Below are 20,961 nucleotides of genomic sequence, written 5' to 3' on the forward strand. Positions count from 1 at the left end.
TTTGGCATGTTTTACATAACTTTTTACTGAGCTTTGAGTCTGTTCAGGTCAAAAGTATAGTGGCATATATTGTGCCAACACTGTAGAAAAAGACACATTGATTAAACAAGACTTAATTACAACACAAAAATACACTTAATTTAAAAAAATGTTAAAAATTTCACCAACCAGGCATGCATGACAACGACACTGATGTGTATTCTAGCATTAGAGACATTAACCTTACAACAAAGTACAAAACCATTAAGATTGTTCAAATGGCAGAATTAGCAGCTTCATAAAGAGTCCCTTTAAAAGTGGATATTTTAATAGGTTGTAAAACGCACTGAGTTTGTTTAAAAACATATTAAAGCATCCCTCCATTTGTAATATATATGTACATTTATCCCGCCCTTTGCTGATTGACCACATTAGTGCCACCAAGTGGAGATTACAGGGGTCACGTCTGAGTCCTAAATCAACGTGGACCATGTCAGCAGTACGCTCTACTAGTGGTAAGCAGCTACATAGTACCATGAGGACAACATCTGTGGAAGCAAGGTTTTCTTAAGACAAGGTTGAAACTTGGAGTATCATTATTGTGAAAAAAAATATTGTGGAATAAATGTATACCTGTCATGCAGTGTCTTGTGTTGAATTTATTGGAAAAATTGTGTAGTTTCAGAATATAACATCAAAAAATGTGCATCACTTGTCCTTGTGTGACTTTTTAAACGATGTTTGCTGAAAAGTGGTCAAAAATTACCCTTTTTCAGTGACAAATAATTTGAAAACCCATATTAATCCTGTTGCTGCTTGTAATAAATTTTCATTGAACTTGCTTACTTTGAACCTTAGAAGAGCTTATGGTCTGGCCTTTCGAATGAGGATCAGTTTCAGTGATTTCAGTTCAAAGTCAATGACGTCATATCAGCCAGTTCCTCAGAAGACGTCCTGTGACAATTTTGTTTGGATTTTTTGGTTTCCAAGTAAGAATTTGACTTATAATTCTTTATGTAGAGTTGATATTGTCATAAATCTGTATGTATTATACACCATTCTCTTTATTTTTCTGTTGTGAATAAAGCATTACCCAGCAATTAAGTATATTCTGATATTAGATAAGAAAAATCATTACTTTTACTAACCCTACCCCCATCAATTTTTAGTTTGTGAAAAAAATACAATACAAATTTTCAATATCTAGCCTCCAAAATTTAATCACTTATGCCCACCTACATGGGCTACAATTAGTTTATATTATTTAGGCCCATTTACCCATTTAGGCCCTAAAATGAGATCAAGTTTTTTTTTACAACCAAATTTTCATATTCGTTTTTGAAACTGCCCTCTAATTTGTTAGATTTTGACTTGTTCTATCAATGATGAAGCCAATTTAACCAGAGATTTTGCATAAATGATTTCAGATTCAGATTCCTGAGAAAATTTGACCCTAAACTAATATATTTTCAGTCCATAACCAAGAACTTGAATTTTTGCCCTTAATGTCACTAAAATGCAACTCAAACCTTGAACCTTGTCTTAAAAGGAAATGGTCACTGAGGAGTATTACTTATCACTTACTGCACAGTAAACCACATCTGTATGGCCTGCTGAAGCTGACCCTGTCGTTGAGAACCGATGTTAAGAGGAATATATGGGGGAAAAGTGGACATAGGTTACATCAACCAATGTGTGGAGGATGTAACAACTACTGAAACATCACTGTCCAACCTGACCAGAAACCCTGGTTGAATACTGTTTGGTCCGTACTGAGAACACACGACCAAGCCTGAACCAATGGAAGGGTCATAAAGACACCAAATTCTCAAAAAATACAGGGCAACGTCTCCTCAAATGAGCCCAGTGGACGTGGAAGAGCATTAACTGCATCACAGACTACAAGCAGATCCATTACTACCGGATGCCCTCAACGCTTCACGGCTTCCAACATCACCTTCAACCTCCAGTTCAGAAACGAGGTGAGAATCAAATCTAAGCAAAAGCCCCTTTTCCACCTGATTCCCAGGTATTTGCCTACCTGGGTTAATTCCTGGTAATCTGTGAGTTTTGCAATTGCACCACACTTGTAAATGTATTCCAATGAAGCTCTTTGGAATATACGTTTGACAAGGTCCAGGCTTTTTTGGGTGCGTTTGCAGAATATGCACTGGAAAAAAAAATCTAAATCTTACCAAATGTATTTTTCTCATTTCTACTCAAAATATCTCATCCCACTTAAAATAAGACATAATCACCTAAAGAGTAACTTTTAAGTGAAATATAAGAATTTATTTTTAGACAATAGATCTTGAAAACCTAATTTCAAGAACCGAGACAATTTTCACTTCTTCAATTGGGAGATTTTTTTGCTTAATTCAAGCAAAAAAAAAAAAAAAAATCGCCAACTATTTTTAGACAATAGATCTTAAAAATCTTACTTAATTCCAGATTTTTTTTGCTTGAATTAAACAAAAAAATCTGGAAATAAGTGTCTAAAAATAAGTTCTTATATCTCACTGAAAAGTTACTCTTTAGGTGATTATGTCTTATTGTAAGTGTGATGAGATATTTTGTCTAGAAATGAGAAAAACAGACTTGGTAAGATTTTGATTTTAGCAGTGTGCTCTTTTGCTGACAGTTTTTGTCAAGGAAATTTGGGGTTGAGGGACAGTTTTTTTTACACTGACGATTCTGGTGGAAATGTGCTGAGGTTTTTCCAAAGTTCCTGGAAAAGTTACTACAGCGGAAAAAGGGCTGATGTCCACCCCTACAAAGCTGCATTCCCTTATGGTATCCTGGGCAGTGTCCTTCTGCAGCAGTGCTCAGTGGTTCAGAGATCGTATTTAAGACCTCAGTATCTAAGCCTATTGTTTCAACATCTACCACTGTACCTGCGCCAAACACTTCAACAGTGTCATGCCTTACTTTCACCGATCTGCACTCACCCGGGTCATGATAGAGTGCATCGAAAGGCTGATAATAACATGTAAAGGACCCCCACCAGTATGCATAAATGTAGATCCACTCCACATCTGACACTGCTTGCTATGATCCATCAGGAAGACCACATCTACCATCATTCTCATCCCTAAATAAACTTAAGTGCAGATGTATTGATTATTCCTTTTCAGATTCGTGATATCGTGGAGGATATCAATAGATTGTGATCAAATGTTGAAAAAAATTTTTAATTTGGGACTGTGTAGTTGTGTGTGAACAGGGAAATTAGGAAGGAATATTAGGAATTCGGTCTTTTTTGGACTAAGAGCAAAACTTTGAATATTTTGTGATCATTCAGCAAAGTTGAACTCACTGAAGTAAACAGATACATTATCCCCCCCAAAAAAAGAAAAAAAATCAGCAGAGCATCTCATTTTCACTTTACAGATCCCCAAAATCAAACACCTGCTGCACGATAACTTTGATCGCTCGTTGCTGCTACACTCGTAGTGCCATACAAAAATACTTTCAAACATAAAACAGAAACGACATGAACAATACGGTGCAATAGGGGGTCCTTTGAGGGAGGACCCTCTTCACAGTGAATGGCCACTCTGAGATGTTTCTGGCATCGTCTGATATCCATTTATGTTCACAGCATTGGTGCCAAAATGTCTGTGTGGTGGTTGGAAGAATCCTGACAGCAGGACCTATGGGGATAGACTGGGTCACAGGGACGTCAGATCCTGGACCTCCAACAGCATGGCATCCTGCTCCGTTCTCAGCTGGTCCCGAACCTGGAGACGGCCCACCAGCTCTGAACTCAGGTCTGACACAAACACAAGATGAACAGAAAAAAAACTTGACATGGTCGTCGGGTGATGAATGTTTAAAAAGTCCACTTGTTTCCTTCAGTAGAGTCAAGTTTGGTCATTTACACAAGGGGTCAGCCCATAGTTTGAAGATCAGTTTACAAGGATTATAAAAGTGATGTGCATTAGAATGTCTGGATCCATTTCCTCCTTGGTGTGGATCCTTAGTACCAAGTAATGCTTTGTTTGTGATCAGATCAAATCAAATTAAATTTATAAAAATGAGACCAGGATGAATCCGGACTTATTCTTGGAGCTTCCAACAAAAGAACCTGGGTTCAAGCCCTTTTCAAGCACTTTTAAGGGTCATTTTCCAATTTTTCCAGCACATCACCTTATTGCTGGGGTTAAATACATAAGAATACATACACTCATGATTACTTTTTTCACTTTTTTTCACAATTAGAGGTCGACCGACATGGGTTTTTCTAAGGCTGATATCTACAGCTGATTTTTGAGGAAGATATTTAAGGCCGATTTTTTTTTTTTTTAAAAAGCACATTGACTGTAAAATACAATTGAAACACTCAGATAATGAAGACTTTTATGCAGCAACATAAATGAAATTATTAAAGGCGGGGTAAGAGATGTTTTTACCATATTGCTTAAAATCCCCTTCACATCCTGATTGAAACCAATTAATTAAATGCTCTAACACAAAAATAAATAAATGTAGTCACCTGTGGAACGGACAGGACTGAAAAATGACCATCCAGTCATTTTAACCGGCCCACTGAAATGATTGAATGGTGATATGTCTATCAAACTCAACTGTCATTTGTCCCCCCCCTCAAAATGTAACTTACTTGAACCACTTTTCCAAGATCTCCCTCCCTACCTCTACTACGTGTACACATAGTACTCTTTTAACAATTATTGAACTTCAAGTGCTGCCCATACAGGTGCCTGATCAAATATCTTATAACATTTTTATTACTGATCAAATATCGTCTTTCAAAAAAAACAAATTACGGCTGATGACCGATATTGAAAAAAAATCAATATTCTGGCCCGATATATCGGTCTACCTCTAATCACAATGATGTACATTGTATTAGGCTATAGATATCTAAAATTATGGTTGATAATAGCAAAAAGTTTAGAAATTAAAGGAGAACACAAAGCTTTATCAAAAAAAAAACCCCAAAAAACAGGAAAGCCACTTGGTGTTCTTCAGACACACTCGCACTGAGACAAAGATTAAGATAAAAATGTACCTGCAGTCAACCTAAGAACACCCACTAATTTTCTTTTTTGACATAAAGTTTTATTTTTCAAAACGTATCACCTCTCTGTAAGCATCTTTGGCTTGCAATCCAACCCGGCAAGGTTAATATTAAAAAAAAAAAAATTAAATCACATCACAGGGTTATAATTGCAAGCACTTTCAAGCACTTAAACTAAAATCCAAGCACTTTTCAGACCCTGTAAACACAACATTGAAATTCAAGCATTTTCAAGGATTTCAAGCACCTGTACAAACCCTACATTTAGAAATGTAGTGAACTTATGTTGCAGTGGGAATTACTGCTGTATGTATCGGTGTTCAGGTACCTTGTATGGCTTGTCTGTGAGATGTGCAGAGTTTATTGAGATCTTTGACAGTGAAACTCTGTAAATCACTGCGCTCCAAATGTCTTCTTTGGATGACAGCATCAGCACGAGTCGCAGTCTGAGAGCAGGAAACAGGAAAAAATAGGAGACAGAAAATCAGCATGGTTTTGCACACTTCATAGAGATATTACACAGTATTGAAATCTCACTGTCATTTGTTGAGAATGACATTATTATTATCATCTCAAAACATCTTGAACAGGACATCTTACAGCTGTAGTCATGATGTGTCCCAATACTTTTGTCCATATACTTTATAAACATCCATATTTCCTTAAAGTTTAAAGGGAAATAAAATAGTAAGTGTATGTGAAGTTGTGGTAAAAAATTAGGATTTACAGTCGGAGCACAAAAAATATTTTAGAAATTTAGAGGTAGAACACAAAAAAATATAGTCATAGATAAAAAAAAAACAAACAACTCAATAAATGTTTAGAGAAATTAAGTAATTTGGCATTTTGGAAGCAAAGATAATAATTTAAACAAAACTAACCAATGAAATGATATTTATTACAATATAAAACTATATTATGACATTTGTCATTATTGTTTTGTATCCCAGACCCCTGTTAGAAAAGAAACACCTGAATTCAGCATGTCCCAATACTTTTGTCCATACACCTGTGTTTAATGTGGAGGAAAGCAGAGGAGAGAAGAGGCAAACTCAATATCCTTCTTTGCTTGCTTCAGCCTCTTCTTCAGCTCATGTTGCACTTGAATCTTTCTGGGTCACATATTTTAAACGCCTTTTTTTAATTTGTTACTACAAATATTATTATCATTATCATCGTCATTATCATATTATTAATACACTGGTCTACAAGGAAAATGCTTCCAGAATAAAAGTAAAGAAATTTTACCACATGAGAGTTACTGATAAAGAAAAATCAAGTCAAAAATGCTGGTTGGCTGAACTTTCCAAGATACAGCCTTGGGTCAAAATGTGAAATTCAAGAATTAACGAGAGAATGGGTTTGACTCAAAAGGAATATTTGTCTCAGAGCTACAAGATCTACTTCAAAACACTGTCTGCACATTAGAGTACATTCACTTTACAGGTTCTATTCAGTGGAAGATTTATAAAACTATTATATAAATGTACATAAACCAATATATGTGTAATAACACACTTATCATATACCTTGAAAACATCAACAAACCGGCACTTTTGTCATTTATTTTCCAATTAATCTTATTAAAATACGTAACATTTAGCACATTTAATGTCTGAAGCAAATCATTTCTAAAAAATTGTAGACCAGTGTTATTATTATTATTATTTTTATTATTACTATTATTATGATCATCTGGGATGTGTATCTCACCAGTGGTTTGTGGTCTGTCCTCAGCCGGTCTCGGAGGCTCCTCAGAGTGTTCCTGAAGCCTCGGGGTGCTTTGGGTTTCTCTGATTTTGCAGAAGGCTGAGGATTCTTCTGAGCGTGAGCAGTCACCTGCACACATTCAAATGAATCAACATTAGCTGATTACTGAGAGCCTTTGGTTTTATATAGCATTCATCATAAAACCACAAACACAACACAGCCAGCTTCGTTCAGCTTCAGTTTCAGTAGTAAGTGTCCACGTGGGGCATCGTGGAATAAAACGGTGACTCAGAGAAAGCAGGTGTTGTGAACTGAATCAGACTTAGTAGTGGATCTAACCTTCAGATATGACAGTGTTTAAAGACTAGTGTAACAGTATTTACCTGTGTGTTGGAGCTCTCCTTCTTACTCACTGCTGCCTCCTTCTCCTCCTCTTCCTCACTTTCACTGTTGTTAATGAAGCAAAGCTGCAGGTTCATCTGCGTCTGTAGACTAGAGAACACAGTGGATGTTGAACATAAAATCTCCTTAAATAAAAGCTATAGTTTTATTTGATAACTAAGCTAGTTAATGTTAACCATCTAAGCAAATAAAAACAACTGAATATTACACTATAAATGTTTTAACAGTGAGGTAGCTGTGAACCTTTTGATGCTGAGGCTGTTTCATTCTGCATGGATCATGGCGTGTTTACATAGACATTTGTTGGCAAAAATGCAAAGTACAAGTATGATATGTCATAGGGATGTACATGAATAATCAATTAGTTGATTAGTCAAAACGCTAAGTATGTTCAAAGTGTTTTTTAAGACTTGACTAATTAAGTAAAAGTGTTTAAATGCTTTAAAAAATAAATGAAGGTACACTTACACATAACTAAAAATACATATAAAAAACAAAAAATATATAATATACATAAACTTGTGGTTCACTCATTCCTTTTTAGAATTATTATTATTATTTTGATTTGGTTTGGAGGGCACAGGTTTCATTTAAACTGGTTAGATTATTCAAGTTAAAAACACATTTAAATACCCATTCCTAATGTCATTTAGAATGGAAACACCTTACATAAGTGTGCGTTGGGTGAAAACAGCTCATTTTGTCCCTCCTGACAATGGGAACATGAAGGTCCCAAAGTGAGACACAGAACATAAACACCAGTAATGTTGATGGTCAAACAGAAATATGATACATCAACAACAGAACAACCATTTTACCATCAACTTTTTTTTAAGTCTACAGTATGAATCCTTCAGTGGGTTTCTGACTTTAAAACTTAATGGACAAATACTGGGTTTAACTAATTGCAAAACTGTAAATTTCACTATAGTTTCTTTGTGATGCTCTGGAAATGCCCCAAAAAAACCTCACTACTTGCTTTTCCATTGGACATCTGCACAAACCTCACTCGGTCAGATCATCCACTCACACGGCTTCTCATATCATTGCTATGCTGATGATACCCAGCTCTGTCTGTCATTCCCACCTGATGACTCCACAGTCTCAGTGCGGATCTCAGTTTGTCTCTCTGACATATCTGCATGGATGAAAGCCCATCACCTTCAGCTGAACCTGTCCAAAACTGAACTGCTGGTCTTCCCAGCTAAGCCAACCATACAGCAGGACATCTCCATCACTATTGACTCCATACCTCTGGTTCCTACCAGTGTAGTACGTAACTTGGGAGTCATGATTGATAATCAGTTGACCTTCACGGATCATGTTGCCTCTGTTACCCGATCATGCCGTTTCACTCTGTTCAACCTAAGAAAGATCAGGCCATACCTAACTGAACAGGCCACCCAGCTCCTGGTGCAGACTATGGTTATCTCCCGTCTTGACTACTACAATGCTCTTCTAACAGGCCTCCCAGCTTGTGTTGTCAAACCACTACAGATGGTCCAGAATGCAGCAGCGTGTCTGGTCTTCAATCAGCCTAAAAGGGCACATGTCACCCCCTTACTCATTGAGTTACACTGGCTACCCATAGCTGCCCGCATCAAATTCAAATCTTTAATCCTAGCCTACAAAATTCTCCGTGGGTCTGCTCCTGTCTACTTAGGTGCACTAATAAAAGCTTATGTTGCCCCACGACCACTCCGCTCATCTGGGGAACGTAGTCTGGTGGTCCCCAGACCTTGTACAAGACAATCCAGGCTCTTTTCATGGGTCGTTCCACGTTGGTGGAACGCTCTACCAAGTGCTACAAGAACAGAGTCATCCCTGCCTATCTTCAAGAAGCTCCTGAAGACCCAGCTCTTCCGAGAGCACCTCTTGTCCTAGCACTTTCAAACATTCCATTTTAAATATTCTAATAAGGTTTTTCCCAGGATAACCACAGATTCTTTCACGATTATCTCTGGACCTGCTGCGGTGGTCCGGCCTCTTCCCTGCCCTCATCATCACCACTCACTTATCCTCAACCGCCTCCATGTGTCTCCCCCTACTCCCCCCTTCTCCCCCTCTCCCCCAGTCTCTATCTCTATCGCCCTCTCTTTTTCCCCTTCTCTACTCTCTCTCTTTAACCCCAACTGGTCAAGGCAGACGGCCATCCTCCAGGAGTCTGGGTCTGCTCGAGGTTTCTGCTGTTAAAGGGAAGTTTTTCCTCGCCACTGTCACCAGTCACAAGTGTTTGCTCCTGGAGAATTCTGTTGGGTTTCTGTAAATTGACTTAGAGTCTGGTTTTGACCAACTCTATATATAAAATGTCAAGAGATAACTTTTTTGTGATCTGGCGCTATATAAATAAAATTTGATTGATTGAGTGATTTAATTGGTTTTCCCCTGTAAGTCGCTTTGGAAAAAGCGTCTAAAAATGAAAGAGAAGAGAAGAAAACTTTACCAATATTTACTAACTGTCAAAAAACAGAAGCGCGTAATGTCGGTTTTTCCATTAAATCACAAATGCAATGATTTATTTACTTATTATCACGAGATGACACAAGAAGTCATTCCATAAACATGGCAACGAATGTGAATATCATGTTGATTTACAGATATATTCATATTATTATTATTATATATTACCCTTCTATCTCGTACTAAATAAAAAAATTATTCAGTTTCCTGGTGTGTCCACACGTACCACACCATGTTTCTTTTAAAACTCTTCTTCTTCGCTTGTTGTAACGTCCATCAACATCCGTTTTTTTAATTTCACGTGACTCTAGTTGTGGAAAAAGGTCTTTCCATTGCAGTTTTGTGTGATATACCATTTGCACTGCGCCTGAAAAACCACCTCTTGCCAGGGCAAAAACTTTTGATCGAAAAATGAGAATTTTGGCGAAATTGTTGTATTTCCATTAGGTAAATTTTCATGCGCAAGTTATATTTGCGCAATTTGAGGGTCACTGGAAAAGCGACTACTGATGTCTAATTTGTGCCGCTGACACTTATTTCTAGATGAGCTCATACACATGACACTATAGATGACTAACTGTAGCAGTGTGTGTGTGAGTGCATGCTTTTGTACCGGGAGGTTAGAGCCAGAACATGACTGTTGCAGGCGTCATCTCCATCATCCCAGCTCTCGGCTCTCCTCCCCCGGTCTTCGGCCCAGCCCACAGGAGCCCGGCCTCGTTCCAGAGACACTCCAGCCTGAACACCAACCAAACCAGGACATGTTACTGTACGTACTGCTGAGCCCGATCCACAGACAAACACTGACATTTCACCACTAAAGGACATTCATGGTACAGGTATAAAGAGCATATACACAGGCAGAAAAGAATCACTGCACTTCTGATTTGAAGGGAAACTCAAAGACCTAAGGATACTCTGGTAGTTCGGAAATAGTAGCAGCATGTTTTCCATGACGTAACAGGTTTCTATGAAGGATTTTCTGCTGTGGAAATCAGAGATACAGATATCCTCATAAACTATAAATGCAGTCAGGTTCGCATATATTTTGATAGCGACAAAAATTTTGCCATTTTGTCTCTGTACAAGACAGTACATTTGAAATGAAGAAATCAAGATGTTTTTATTTTATTTTATTTAACCTCTAACCTGGCGAGACAGATTAAAAACAACGTTATTATTATGTACAACTGATGTGTGTCTTGTGAAAGGGTTTAGTAAATATTGCAGTAATTTACAGGGTTTCTACAGATTTCCACAAGTCAAATTTAAGACTTTTTAAGACCTTTTTAAGACTACTTAGGACAAATTTCATGGCCATACTGGCAAAAATTCATGACTCCTAGAATTTAGGAAAACCCGTCTCCACCAGAATGGTCTTTTCTCCGACCAGACATTATTAAATTTGCACTGCCCCATGCTTACTTTTCCCTTGTGAGCCATCCCTTAAAGTTCTTAAAGTCAGCTTTCTTGGGCGATGCAGCATGACTCAGAGCTGCATGTGCGTTGGGCTGAATGTTCTGTGATCATTTCTCGCTGGGGGCTGTAAAGTTAGCGATAATCGGTTCCTAATTTCAATATAAACTGCCAAGTTGGAAAGTGTGTAACTGGGTAGAATAACGTTACTTTCTTTGCAGCTTGGACATTTAACAGACACATTTAAACAATACAGTGAACAAGTTTATGACAACACAACTTAAGTCCTACCATATCTGTTGGATTTCTGTAAATTGGCTTAGAGTCTGGTTTTAACCAACTCTGTAAATAAAGTGTCATGAGAGAACTTTTTTGTTGTGATCTGGCGCTATATAAATAAAATTTGATTGATTGAGTGATTTGATTGGTTTTCCCCTGTAAGTCGCTTTGGAAAAAAGCATCTGCCAAATGCATAAACATATCAAATTTAATACCTTTTAAAGACTTTTTATGGAATTAAATGCAGATTTGTAAATTCAAGACTTTTAAGACTTTTTAAAACCCCGTGGGAACCCTGATTTAAGAATTACAACCATTTTAAACTTTTGCTCTGTTTTCAGCTGCTCAAAAATAATTGGACAAACTAAGATTGCTGTAAAAATGAGGATTGTGTTACATTATTTGGATGAAAAGCCTTCATAGTCAGTGACTGCCTGAAGTCTGGAACCCATGGACATGACCAAATACAGTTTCCTCCTGGACATGCTTTGCCAGGCTTTTACTACAGCTGCCTACAATTGCTGCTTCTTTCTACGTTCCCTTCAGTTTCATCTTCAGTGACTGAAAAGCTGCTTTACTGGACTGAGATCCAGTGACTGACTTGGCTACTGAGGAACATCCCATGTCTTTAACTCCAAAGGTCTTAGGTTCCTTTCCTTCTCCATACTTTTCTCTTACTATCATTGTGGTAAAAGTTAATATTTCATCTGTCCAGAAAATCTTTTTCCGTAACTGAGCAGGCTTTTCTTTATTTTATATTTTAAATACAGATGTGTCAACAGTGGTTTATGTGTTATTAACCCTCTGTATTTACATTGTGGAAGGCGTCTCTTGATTGTAGACTTTGATCATGACACGCCTACCTCTTCCACAGTGTTCCTGACTCGACTGGATGTTGTCAAAGGTTTTTCTTCACCAACAAATGAATTCTGTGATCATCCACTTCAGTTGTCTTCTGTGGTCTTCCAGGCCTTTAGGTGTTGCTGGATTCTTTCTCTTTAAGAACGTTCCAAAATGCTGATTTTGGCTATTTCTTAAGTTTTTGCCATCTCTGATACATTGATATATATTGATAGACTGATTGTTTTTTTCAGCTGAATGACACCTTCCTTCACTTGCAATGATACCTATAGGGACCCCATATTGAGAATTCCAATGTCCTACAAAATACCAATTCAACATTTGGAATCAACTCGAGACCTTTAACCTGCTCAATATGTCATAGAATAATCAGGGAACAGGCCTCATCTGGACATGAAAGAGTTTGTCACTCAGTTGTCCAATTACTTCTGAGCCACTGAAAATCAAATGAATTGATCTAAAATGGTCAGATATTCCAAAATGGCTGATGCAATATTTTTTTTTTTACCTCTGCCAAGGAACGGCAGAGGTTATGTTTTCATCAGGGTTTGTCTGTTTGTGAGATAACTCAAAAAGTTATGGATGGATTTTGATGAAATTTTCAGGAAATGTTGATACTGGCACAAGGAACAAATTATTAAATTTTGGTGGTGATCGGAGTGAAGGGGGGGGCTGGTCTGCCTGGGTGGAGGTCTGTGTTCTCTGAGTGCTTTTCTAGTTTCTAAAGTTTTTCTGAAGAATTTTTGAATTTTTAAAAAAATTTTTACAGTAAATTTTTACTGTATGTGTGGTTGTTTTATTGTTATGTCGTTTTATTTTTTTATATGGACCTCTGTGTCTGAAATAAAGATTGATTGATTTGTGAATGAATTAAAGCTGAAAGTTCACACTTCAGTCAAATCTCAACTGCTTCATTTTAAATCCAAAGGGGTGGTGCACAGAGGGCAAAATGCCAAAACGTGTCACTGTGCAAATAAAATACAAACACTATATGAATCTGACTGTGTGTTGGGTCTGATTAGGTCTATGTGTTCAGCGATGACTAACAGGAAGAAAAAAAAAAGGTTTTCTCGCAGACCTTTGCTCTCTTCTCCCTCTTCTCTTCTTCCTGCTTCTCCAACTCGGCGATACGCAGACTCAGTGCCTCCCAGTGCATGATGGGAAGGCCTTCGTTGTCCTCACTGTAGCCTTCCTGCCAGACAAGTGCTGCTCCCTCTGAGTCTTCATCAGCGTCCTCTTCATTGTCACTATTATCATCAGTGTTCCTGTCGTCCTCCGCCTCGTTACACTCCTTCTCGTCTCTCTGTTGTCTCTGACGCTCCTTCTCTCCTTCTATCTCCATCTGCTCACACAGAAAATACAAACAGGGTCATATAGCTTACAATTCAAGACTTCTTCTAATCATGAGATTTACAAATATACATCATGAAAAAAGAAAAAGTGCTAAGTGTATTTTAATAATTCTATACTTATTTTGTCTGATGTGTTATTAATTGCAAATTTTGTATAGTAAAACTTGTATTGTACTCGTCTGTGTTTGGGTATTTTAAATTTATGTTTCAAAAATAGTATGTCTGTAAGCTTGTGCTACCTTTTAGGATGACAATACAACATCTGTCCAAAGACTGCAGATGAAAAATTGCAGTTAGTTGCATATTCCTTGGGGTCAATCTGACCCCATTCCGCTGCCTTCGTCTATGGAATGTGGATGTGGAAGGCAGCGGAAGGGTTAGGACAATTCTGGTGTATTTACATCAGTGTGAATTAGTAGTTGTAGTAGTAGTTGTAATAGTAGTAGTAGTAGTAGTAGTAGTGGTAGATTATTCGGTCGTTAATTACTTTAAACAACAAACAAAAAACAACATATCCATCGTTCCATATATAATGCAACCGAAAGGGTTTAGGCTGAAGTTAAGACTTCTTTTGCCTAACCCTATTTAATTTATGGACAATGTACCTGTTAAATAAACCAATAAATAAATAAATTCTAGTTTTCAATGCACCTTAAATCAGGAAACACTCAACAATCAAACAGATTACGGGATTTTTGCATTTTATAATGGAGATATTATATATTGTGTATTATACATATACATATACACATATATATATATATATATATACACACACACACACACACACACACACACACACACACACACACACATATATATATTTATATTGATGTGCCACAAAAGTCATATGATAATGAACTGCATGGGGATTGTGGGTAAATAAACATGCAACCAACTATAGAAGCAGCTGCACATTCTGATTTGACAGAACATTCTCCTCCTCCACTGCCATCAGACTGTACAGTGCTTTAGTCTGATAACTGATGATTACTTGTTCTATTTTTCATTTGGCTTTATTTTCTTGAGCTGATTGAAAATGAATTTCCTTCTTAAGATAAAAAAAAAAATGTTGATTGCATCTGTATCTTTATCGAGCTTAAAGTGTATTTATTATGTGTAACTACCAAAACTACAAGCTTCAGGCTATATGGCTGTGTTACATGACTATTCTCATGTGATGATGACGCTGTATCATTTATATTGTTGTACTGCAAACTATACTCTTTTAACAGGGTTTTCCCTTCAATTTTAAGGCTTATTCAGAGCACCCAGACCGTTTTAGGTTCCATTTAAGTTATATTAATGTAAAAATCATGAAGGAAAAAAAAAAAGAATTTCCTAAGATGTAAAGGTAGTGGTTACTCAGCAAGTATGTTTCAATTTTTTCAATGCATGGATTTCCTCCAGTTTCCCCTGCCATTAAAAACAGGTGCATATAGGTTAACTCTGTATATTAGTATGGGTACAATGCAGAAAACAAATTTCCCTACAAGGACAATAAAGCGAGTTAAACTATAATAGACACAACAAAGCCAGAATCCCCTGTAATTCAGTATCCATGATACTTTATCAGCTGATAGTAAAGTATGAGGTCAACATCTTTCTTCAGATCCTGGCCTGAGCTCCTCTGACAGCAGCTCTAATGGGAGTGACACAGAATCAAGGCCAAGATACGAGGAGAAAAAAATAAAAATTCTGAAGGGATACTTTTTGCCCACTTTATAAAACAACTGAGAGTTTACAAATCATAACAGGTTCAACAACATCTCTGGGTCGATATCACTATAAGGTGCCTTTCACACTTCAATATATCTATATCTATATATATATATCTATATCTATATATCTATATATCTATATCTATCTATATCTATATATATCTATATATCTATATATATATATATATATATATGTATATAAAAACATAAAACTTGAGATTTTCCACTTAACTTTTAAGTCGACTGTAAGCTGCTAGAAATGCATGATGGTCAGGCTCCCACATTTTTAATTCATTTTTTTGCAAGTAGACCACAAAATATGAAATAAACCTGTCCACCCTGTCACCAACAAATACATGTAAAAATAAGAGACAGGGTGGACAGTTTTAGCTAAGGTTAGCATTTAATGACCACATGTTGGACCTTGAGTTGGTAAAGAGGACTGTGTAATGTTCAACTAATACATTTTGAATTTCTGAAAAGTTTTATATTAAACAATATTTTGTGGTGACAGGGTGGACATGCTGAGCTTGACCGCATCTAAGTACAAACACAAAATGATGAACATTTTGAAATGTAAATGCTCTGGTGGACTGTTTTCACCTCCAATGAAGACACTCAAACTGATAATGCTGACGACATCAGTGATTGCATCAACTAGATTATTAAAGAAGGCAATTCCCCCAAAGTAACAGGATGGACTGCAGTTTCAAGGACAAGTATAGAATGTCAAATATTATTATGACAGTAAAATATAAATTATCAAAATGACTTGTTGTATCAAAAAACTTGAGTATAATGACAACCTGCAAAAAGTATTAATTTCTTTTTTTTCCCTGTTAGACACTTGTTAATGTCACTAAAGTTAGACGGACAGTATGAGGGACATGCACTAATCATGTAAGTTCCCTCAAAAAAATTGTAGAAAATAATAAAATCACATTTCAAGAGGTTTAAAATCGTACTGATATTTGTGTAAGGGCCTGTTCCTAGTGCTCGGGGGTAGGATATATATCCCACCTGGAGTCAGTCAACTCCATTCCACCTCAAAGCATTCCAGACAATCCATGTTGAACATAAACAACAAATATGGAGGACTGCAGATCTAAGCTCCCATTTGCTTTCTTACTGAAGAGGCATTTTGACTGTCAACAGTACAGTATTCTCACAAACACAAACGAGATGGAAGAGGCGAAACGATGAATGAGCCAATTCTACAGTGTGAAGTTCTATTTCATTGCAAACTTGAACTCTCATTGTTGTGTTGACGTCACATTGTTGATTCGCCTAGCTGATTTACCTACTTGGATGTCGGAAACTTCCCACCTCCCAGCACAATGGAGTTTACCCATTCATAATAAAACCACAGAATTACATTATTTTGCAATGTGTTTATGGTGACAGTTACATTCTCCTAGGAGACACCAAAGGCACCGCATAGTGATACTGACCCCTTTAAAAGTCCCAATTGACAGAGGGTTCAGACGCTGGGATAGTGTAGACACAAAGTGTAAGAGTCAAAATATGATCAACTAGAATGAGGCGGTTATGCATTTTACAATGAAACAATTCTTTTCAATTCCAGAGTTCTATAAAAATGCTAAAACCCAAACACTTACATGGAAACTGACAAGACAAGATAAGACTAGACAAGATAATATAAGATAAGAAAAGATAAGATCATGTAAGACAAGATAAGACAAGATAAGATAAGACCAGATAAGATAATAAAAGACAAGATAAGATAATATAAGACACTATAAGATAAGATAATATAAGACCAGATAAGATAATATAAGACAAGATAAGATAATATAAGACCAGATAAGACACTATAAGACAAGATAATATAAGATAAGATAATATAAGATAAGATAAGACAAGACAAGATAATACGAGATAAGATAAGGCAAGACAAGACAATATAAGACAAGATAAGAAAATGTAAGACAAGATAAGATACTATAGGATAAGGTAAGACAAGATAAGATAAGATAAAATATGATCAGACACGATAAGATAATATAAGATAAGACAAGATAAGATAATATAAGATAAGACAAGATAAGATAATATAAGACAATATAAGATGAGATAACATAAGACAAGATAAGATAAGACAAGATATCTGTTTGTTGGATGTTTTGGGTTAAGATAATATAAGACAATAATAGATGAGATAATATAAGGCAAGATAAGATAAAATAATACAAGATAAGATAAGATAAGATAAGATAAGATGAGATAAGTTTGTTGGATGCTTTGGGTTCCTCCTAAAGGAACAGATTCAGTGACAACATTAGCATAAATACAACCCAAACACAAAGGAGAGTGAGAGAGAACAGTTTCACTATAAACATAAATTATTAGGCTATAAATTCAAACTAAAAAAGGAAAATAATAAAACAAATACTGTCCTGTTGTTTATAACCAAGACGGAAAACCAAGACACACTTCCTGTAATAACAGACTTTGCCCACATCACCCACTCATGTTGGACTTCGTTGTACTAGTAATCCTTAAGACAAACTAAGTAAATGTATTAGTATGTGGATCCCCCAGATCCTCCACAGCTCTGCCCACGGCCCTGCCTTAAACCCTCAACCCTTCTGTACCTTCCACCAGGCCGAGCAGCCCCAGGACGGATTCAAATGAGAAGGGTGGCGGTAAAATGTCCTTGCATCCAACTTTCACTAGTATGTAATGAAAGATTTACCTGTTTTCCAGAGCTATAAACAGGGCTGAGGCTGGTGAGTTGTCATTAGCTGGTTTTCAGTAGTCCACTCCAGTCTGCTCCTTCCTCAGCTCCTCCTGGTTACCTTTCTCCTTCCCCTCCTTTTCCTTTCCATAGGACTTTTACTCCTCTGTCGAACAACACAAACACTCTAAACTCACTGGTTTCTGTCTGTACTTTTACCGAAGATGTCTTTTAAAAGCGTTTATCTTTAACCCTGGTATCACTAAAGAAATTCCTCTCTACTTTAAACTTCGAACAAAAGATCCAAACTTGAGGAATTTCACGCGCAGGAACGACTTTATAAATTGAGATTCGCCAGTGATACTTCCGGTTACTGAATTTCAAAATAAAAGTCTTCCTGGTATGATTCGTCGTCATTTTCTTGGACAAAAGTATTTGGACACGTTGAATTCAGGTGTTTCTTTTCTAACAGGGTTCTGGGATACAAAACAATAATGACAAATGTCATAATATTTTTTTTTTTATTGGGATCATTACATTGCATTGGTTAGTTTTGTTTAAATTGTTATCTTTGCTTCCAAAACACACACACACACACATAAATATATATATATATATATATATATATATATATATATATATATATATATATATATATATACATACACACACACTACCAATCAAAAGTTTGGACTCGCCTGGTTTTTCTTTATTTTCATGACTATTTATTTTGTAGATTCTCACTGAAGGCATCAAAACTATGAATGAACACATATGGAATTATGTAGTTAAAAAAATGTGACATAACTCAAAGCATGTTTTATATTTTTGATTCTTCAAAATAACCACATTTTGCTTTTATTACTGTTTTGCACATTCTTGACTTTCTCTTGATGAGCTTCATGAGGTAGTCACCTGAAATGTTTTCCAAGTCTTGCAGGAGTTCCCAGTGATGTTAAGCACTTGTTGGCCATCTGCGGTCCATCTCATGCCATTTAAATGAGAAGGTGAGTCCAAACTTTTGATTGGTTGTGTATATATGTTTATAAACTGTATGAACAAAAATATTGGGACACATCATGGCTACTGCTCATAAGATGCTGATTTTAGATATAAACACCAATATTTCCTAAACTATATTATGATAGTTATCATTATTGTTTTGTATCCCAGATCCCAGATTTCTGTTAGGAAAGAAACACCTGAATTTAATGTGTCCCCATACTTTTGTCCATATAGCGCAGATTAATTAATTACTTTTTAAATTTTTTAAAAATTTCGAACATGCAAAGAAAAATAAGACAAAACAAAGCAAATCAAGACATAAACAAAATAACATTAAAATGGACAGAATCTATTCTCAAGCACATGCAAGTCTGAATATTGCATGGTCGAAAAGGGGTAGGAAGAAGTATAAACTTATTTAATCCTACCCCTAATTAGTGGTATCACCACTGACAGCTCACTAACCTATGAAGTGCTAATTCTAGTCTCAATGATTTTTTTTTTATATCCATGACTATGATTGTAAATGTTCTGCCTCTAAATTTCTAAAATGTTTTTCATGCTCTGACATAAAAATTAATTTTCTACCACAACTAACCAACAACTAACTGACTTTTTTTTCTCAGAATTCTGTTTTATTTTTTTTTATTGCTCTGAGATCAAAATCAGAATTCTGAGAGGAAAAAAAAGTCTGAATTCTGATTTTAATCTCAGAATTCTGACTTTTTCTCAGAATTCAGGACTTTAATCTCATAATTCTGATTAAAAAAAAAAAAAAAAAAAATCTATTGACCCATAATTTTTTTTCCTGTGGCCCTAATCCTCTTCTGTAATTTTAAGTCACATGTCATATTTTTTTTGTAATTTTACACTTTTCTATTTTCTATTATATTATTATACTTTGTTACACTCCAGTCATGGTTACTTGCTAGCATGTTAGCCCGTTAGCTTGTTAGCCTATTATGCTAGCATAGAGCCGCGGTGGTTTCCGCTGTAACAGAGCTTCATCTGTGTTGGCTTGACTCAACCTGGAGAGGAGCTGGATGTGGAGGTGTCCAGTTTCAGCAGTACGTCTTCCTTCCTTGATTCAGTTTGTATTTTAAACATATGAAATAAACGGCTAGTGGGCGAAACCACGGGGATGAATGAGTCACATCACGGTGTGGCTCTCGTGGCTGTGTGGCTCGTGCTTTTATGGCTGTTGCTGGGAAACTGCTTTAATACAGTTTTTATGACGATTTTATGATGCGAGGTCTGTTTTGTTTTTTTCCCTTTAATTGCTCAAATAAATATGTATTTCTATAGTTGCCTATTTTTCTTCGCTGTTGGTAACTGGTGACACATTTACGGATCTAATTAGTCCATCTGGTGTTTTTTTTAAGTGCTTATTATGTGATAGTGATTATTATTATTATTATTATTATTATTATTACACTGGAAATTATATATCGTGTTAAATTCTCTTAAAAGTAATTTTTAAGTATTAAATTCCTTCATTTTGAAATCTCTGCAAGGGTATGTTTATGTGCCATGTGTAACGGAAAATACACAATTACTGTATATTATACAGGAGTCCATATTTCCCAGCCAAGATATGTACTTCAGAAGCGTAAATGTGAAAATAAGTGGGAGGTTGTTTTTTTTTTTGGAATTTTAAGAGAGATTTTTTTTTTTTTTTTTTTTTTTTTTTTTTTTTTTTTTTAACGCAAGTTAGAGACGTGTCATTTGAAATTATTCATTTGATTCATTTTGTACACCAGTTGAACCAGGTGTTTTAACAGGTTAATAACTTGACTGAATTGTTGGTCAGACTGACCCAGACTACAAGCATGGCAAGTTTCGGGTAATTTATTTATTTATTTAAAAATCTAATTAATTGAGTAGCTCTAAAATAAATAAATAAATAAATAAAATTAAAAAAAAGAAAGAAAGAAAGAAAGAAAGAAAGAAAGAAAGAAAGAAAGAAAGAATATTGAATTTAATATTATTGTGAGGAGGGCTTTATTTTCAGTATTTTTCTTGTTTGTGAACTGTATG

At 36.0% G+C, this 20,961-nt stretch overlaps 1 protein-coding gene across 1 annotated transcript; it reads right to left on the reverse strand.

Annotated features, from left to right (window-relative positions):
* Nucleotides 1-2,480: 2,480 nt before the first annotated feature.
* LOC115438459 (schwannomin-interacting protein 1) lies at nucleotides 2,481-18,271 on the reverse strand. Its single transcript, XM_030162108.1, has 7 exons — nucleotides 17,938-18,271; nucleotides 13,227-13,490; nucleotides 10,206-10,330; nucleotides 7,114-7,222; nucleotides 6,734-6,859; nucleotides 5,349-5,466; nucleotides 2,481-3,751 (listed from the first exon to the last, which is right to left on the reverse strand). Exons 2-7 carry the CDS (start codon nucleotides 13,488-13,490, stop codon nucleotides 3,651-3,653), a joined length of 843 nt encoding a protein of 280 aa, XP_030017968.1. The 5' UTR covers nucleotides 17,938-18,271; the 3' UTR covers nucleotides 2,481-3,650.
* Nucleotides 18,272-20,961: the final 2,690 nt, after the last annotated feature.

Source organism: Sphaeramia orbicularis, chromosome 18 (assembly GCF_902148855.1).
Source record: "Sphaeramia orbicularis chromosome 18, fSphaOr1.1, whole genome shotgun sequence".
Classification (NCBI taxonomy): Eukaryota; Metazoa; Chordata; class Actinopteri; order Kurtiformes; family Apogonidae; genus Sphaeramia; species Sphaeramia orbicularis.

Bases quoted from the DNA above. Each gene is read 5' to 3' on its own strand.
- LOC115438459 (XM_030162108.1), bottom strand. From the start codon at position 13,490: ATGGAGATAGAAGGAGAGAAGGAGCGTCAGAGACAACAGAGAGACGAG. The intron at 10,331-13,226 runs GTCTGCGAGAAA...GTTGGTGTTCAG, and splicing joins AGAGGGAGAAGAGAGCAAAG to GCTGGAGTGTCTCTGGAACG. The intron at 5,467-6,733 runs GTGAGATACACA...TCCTGCTCTCAG, and splicing joins GGACAGACCACAAACCACTG to ACTGCGACTCGTGCTGATGC.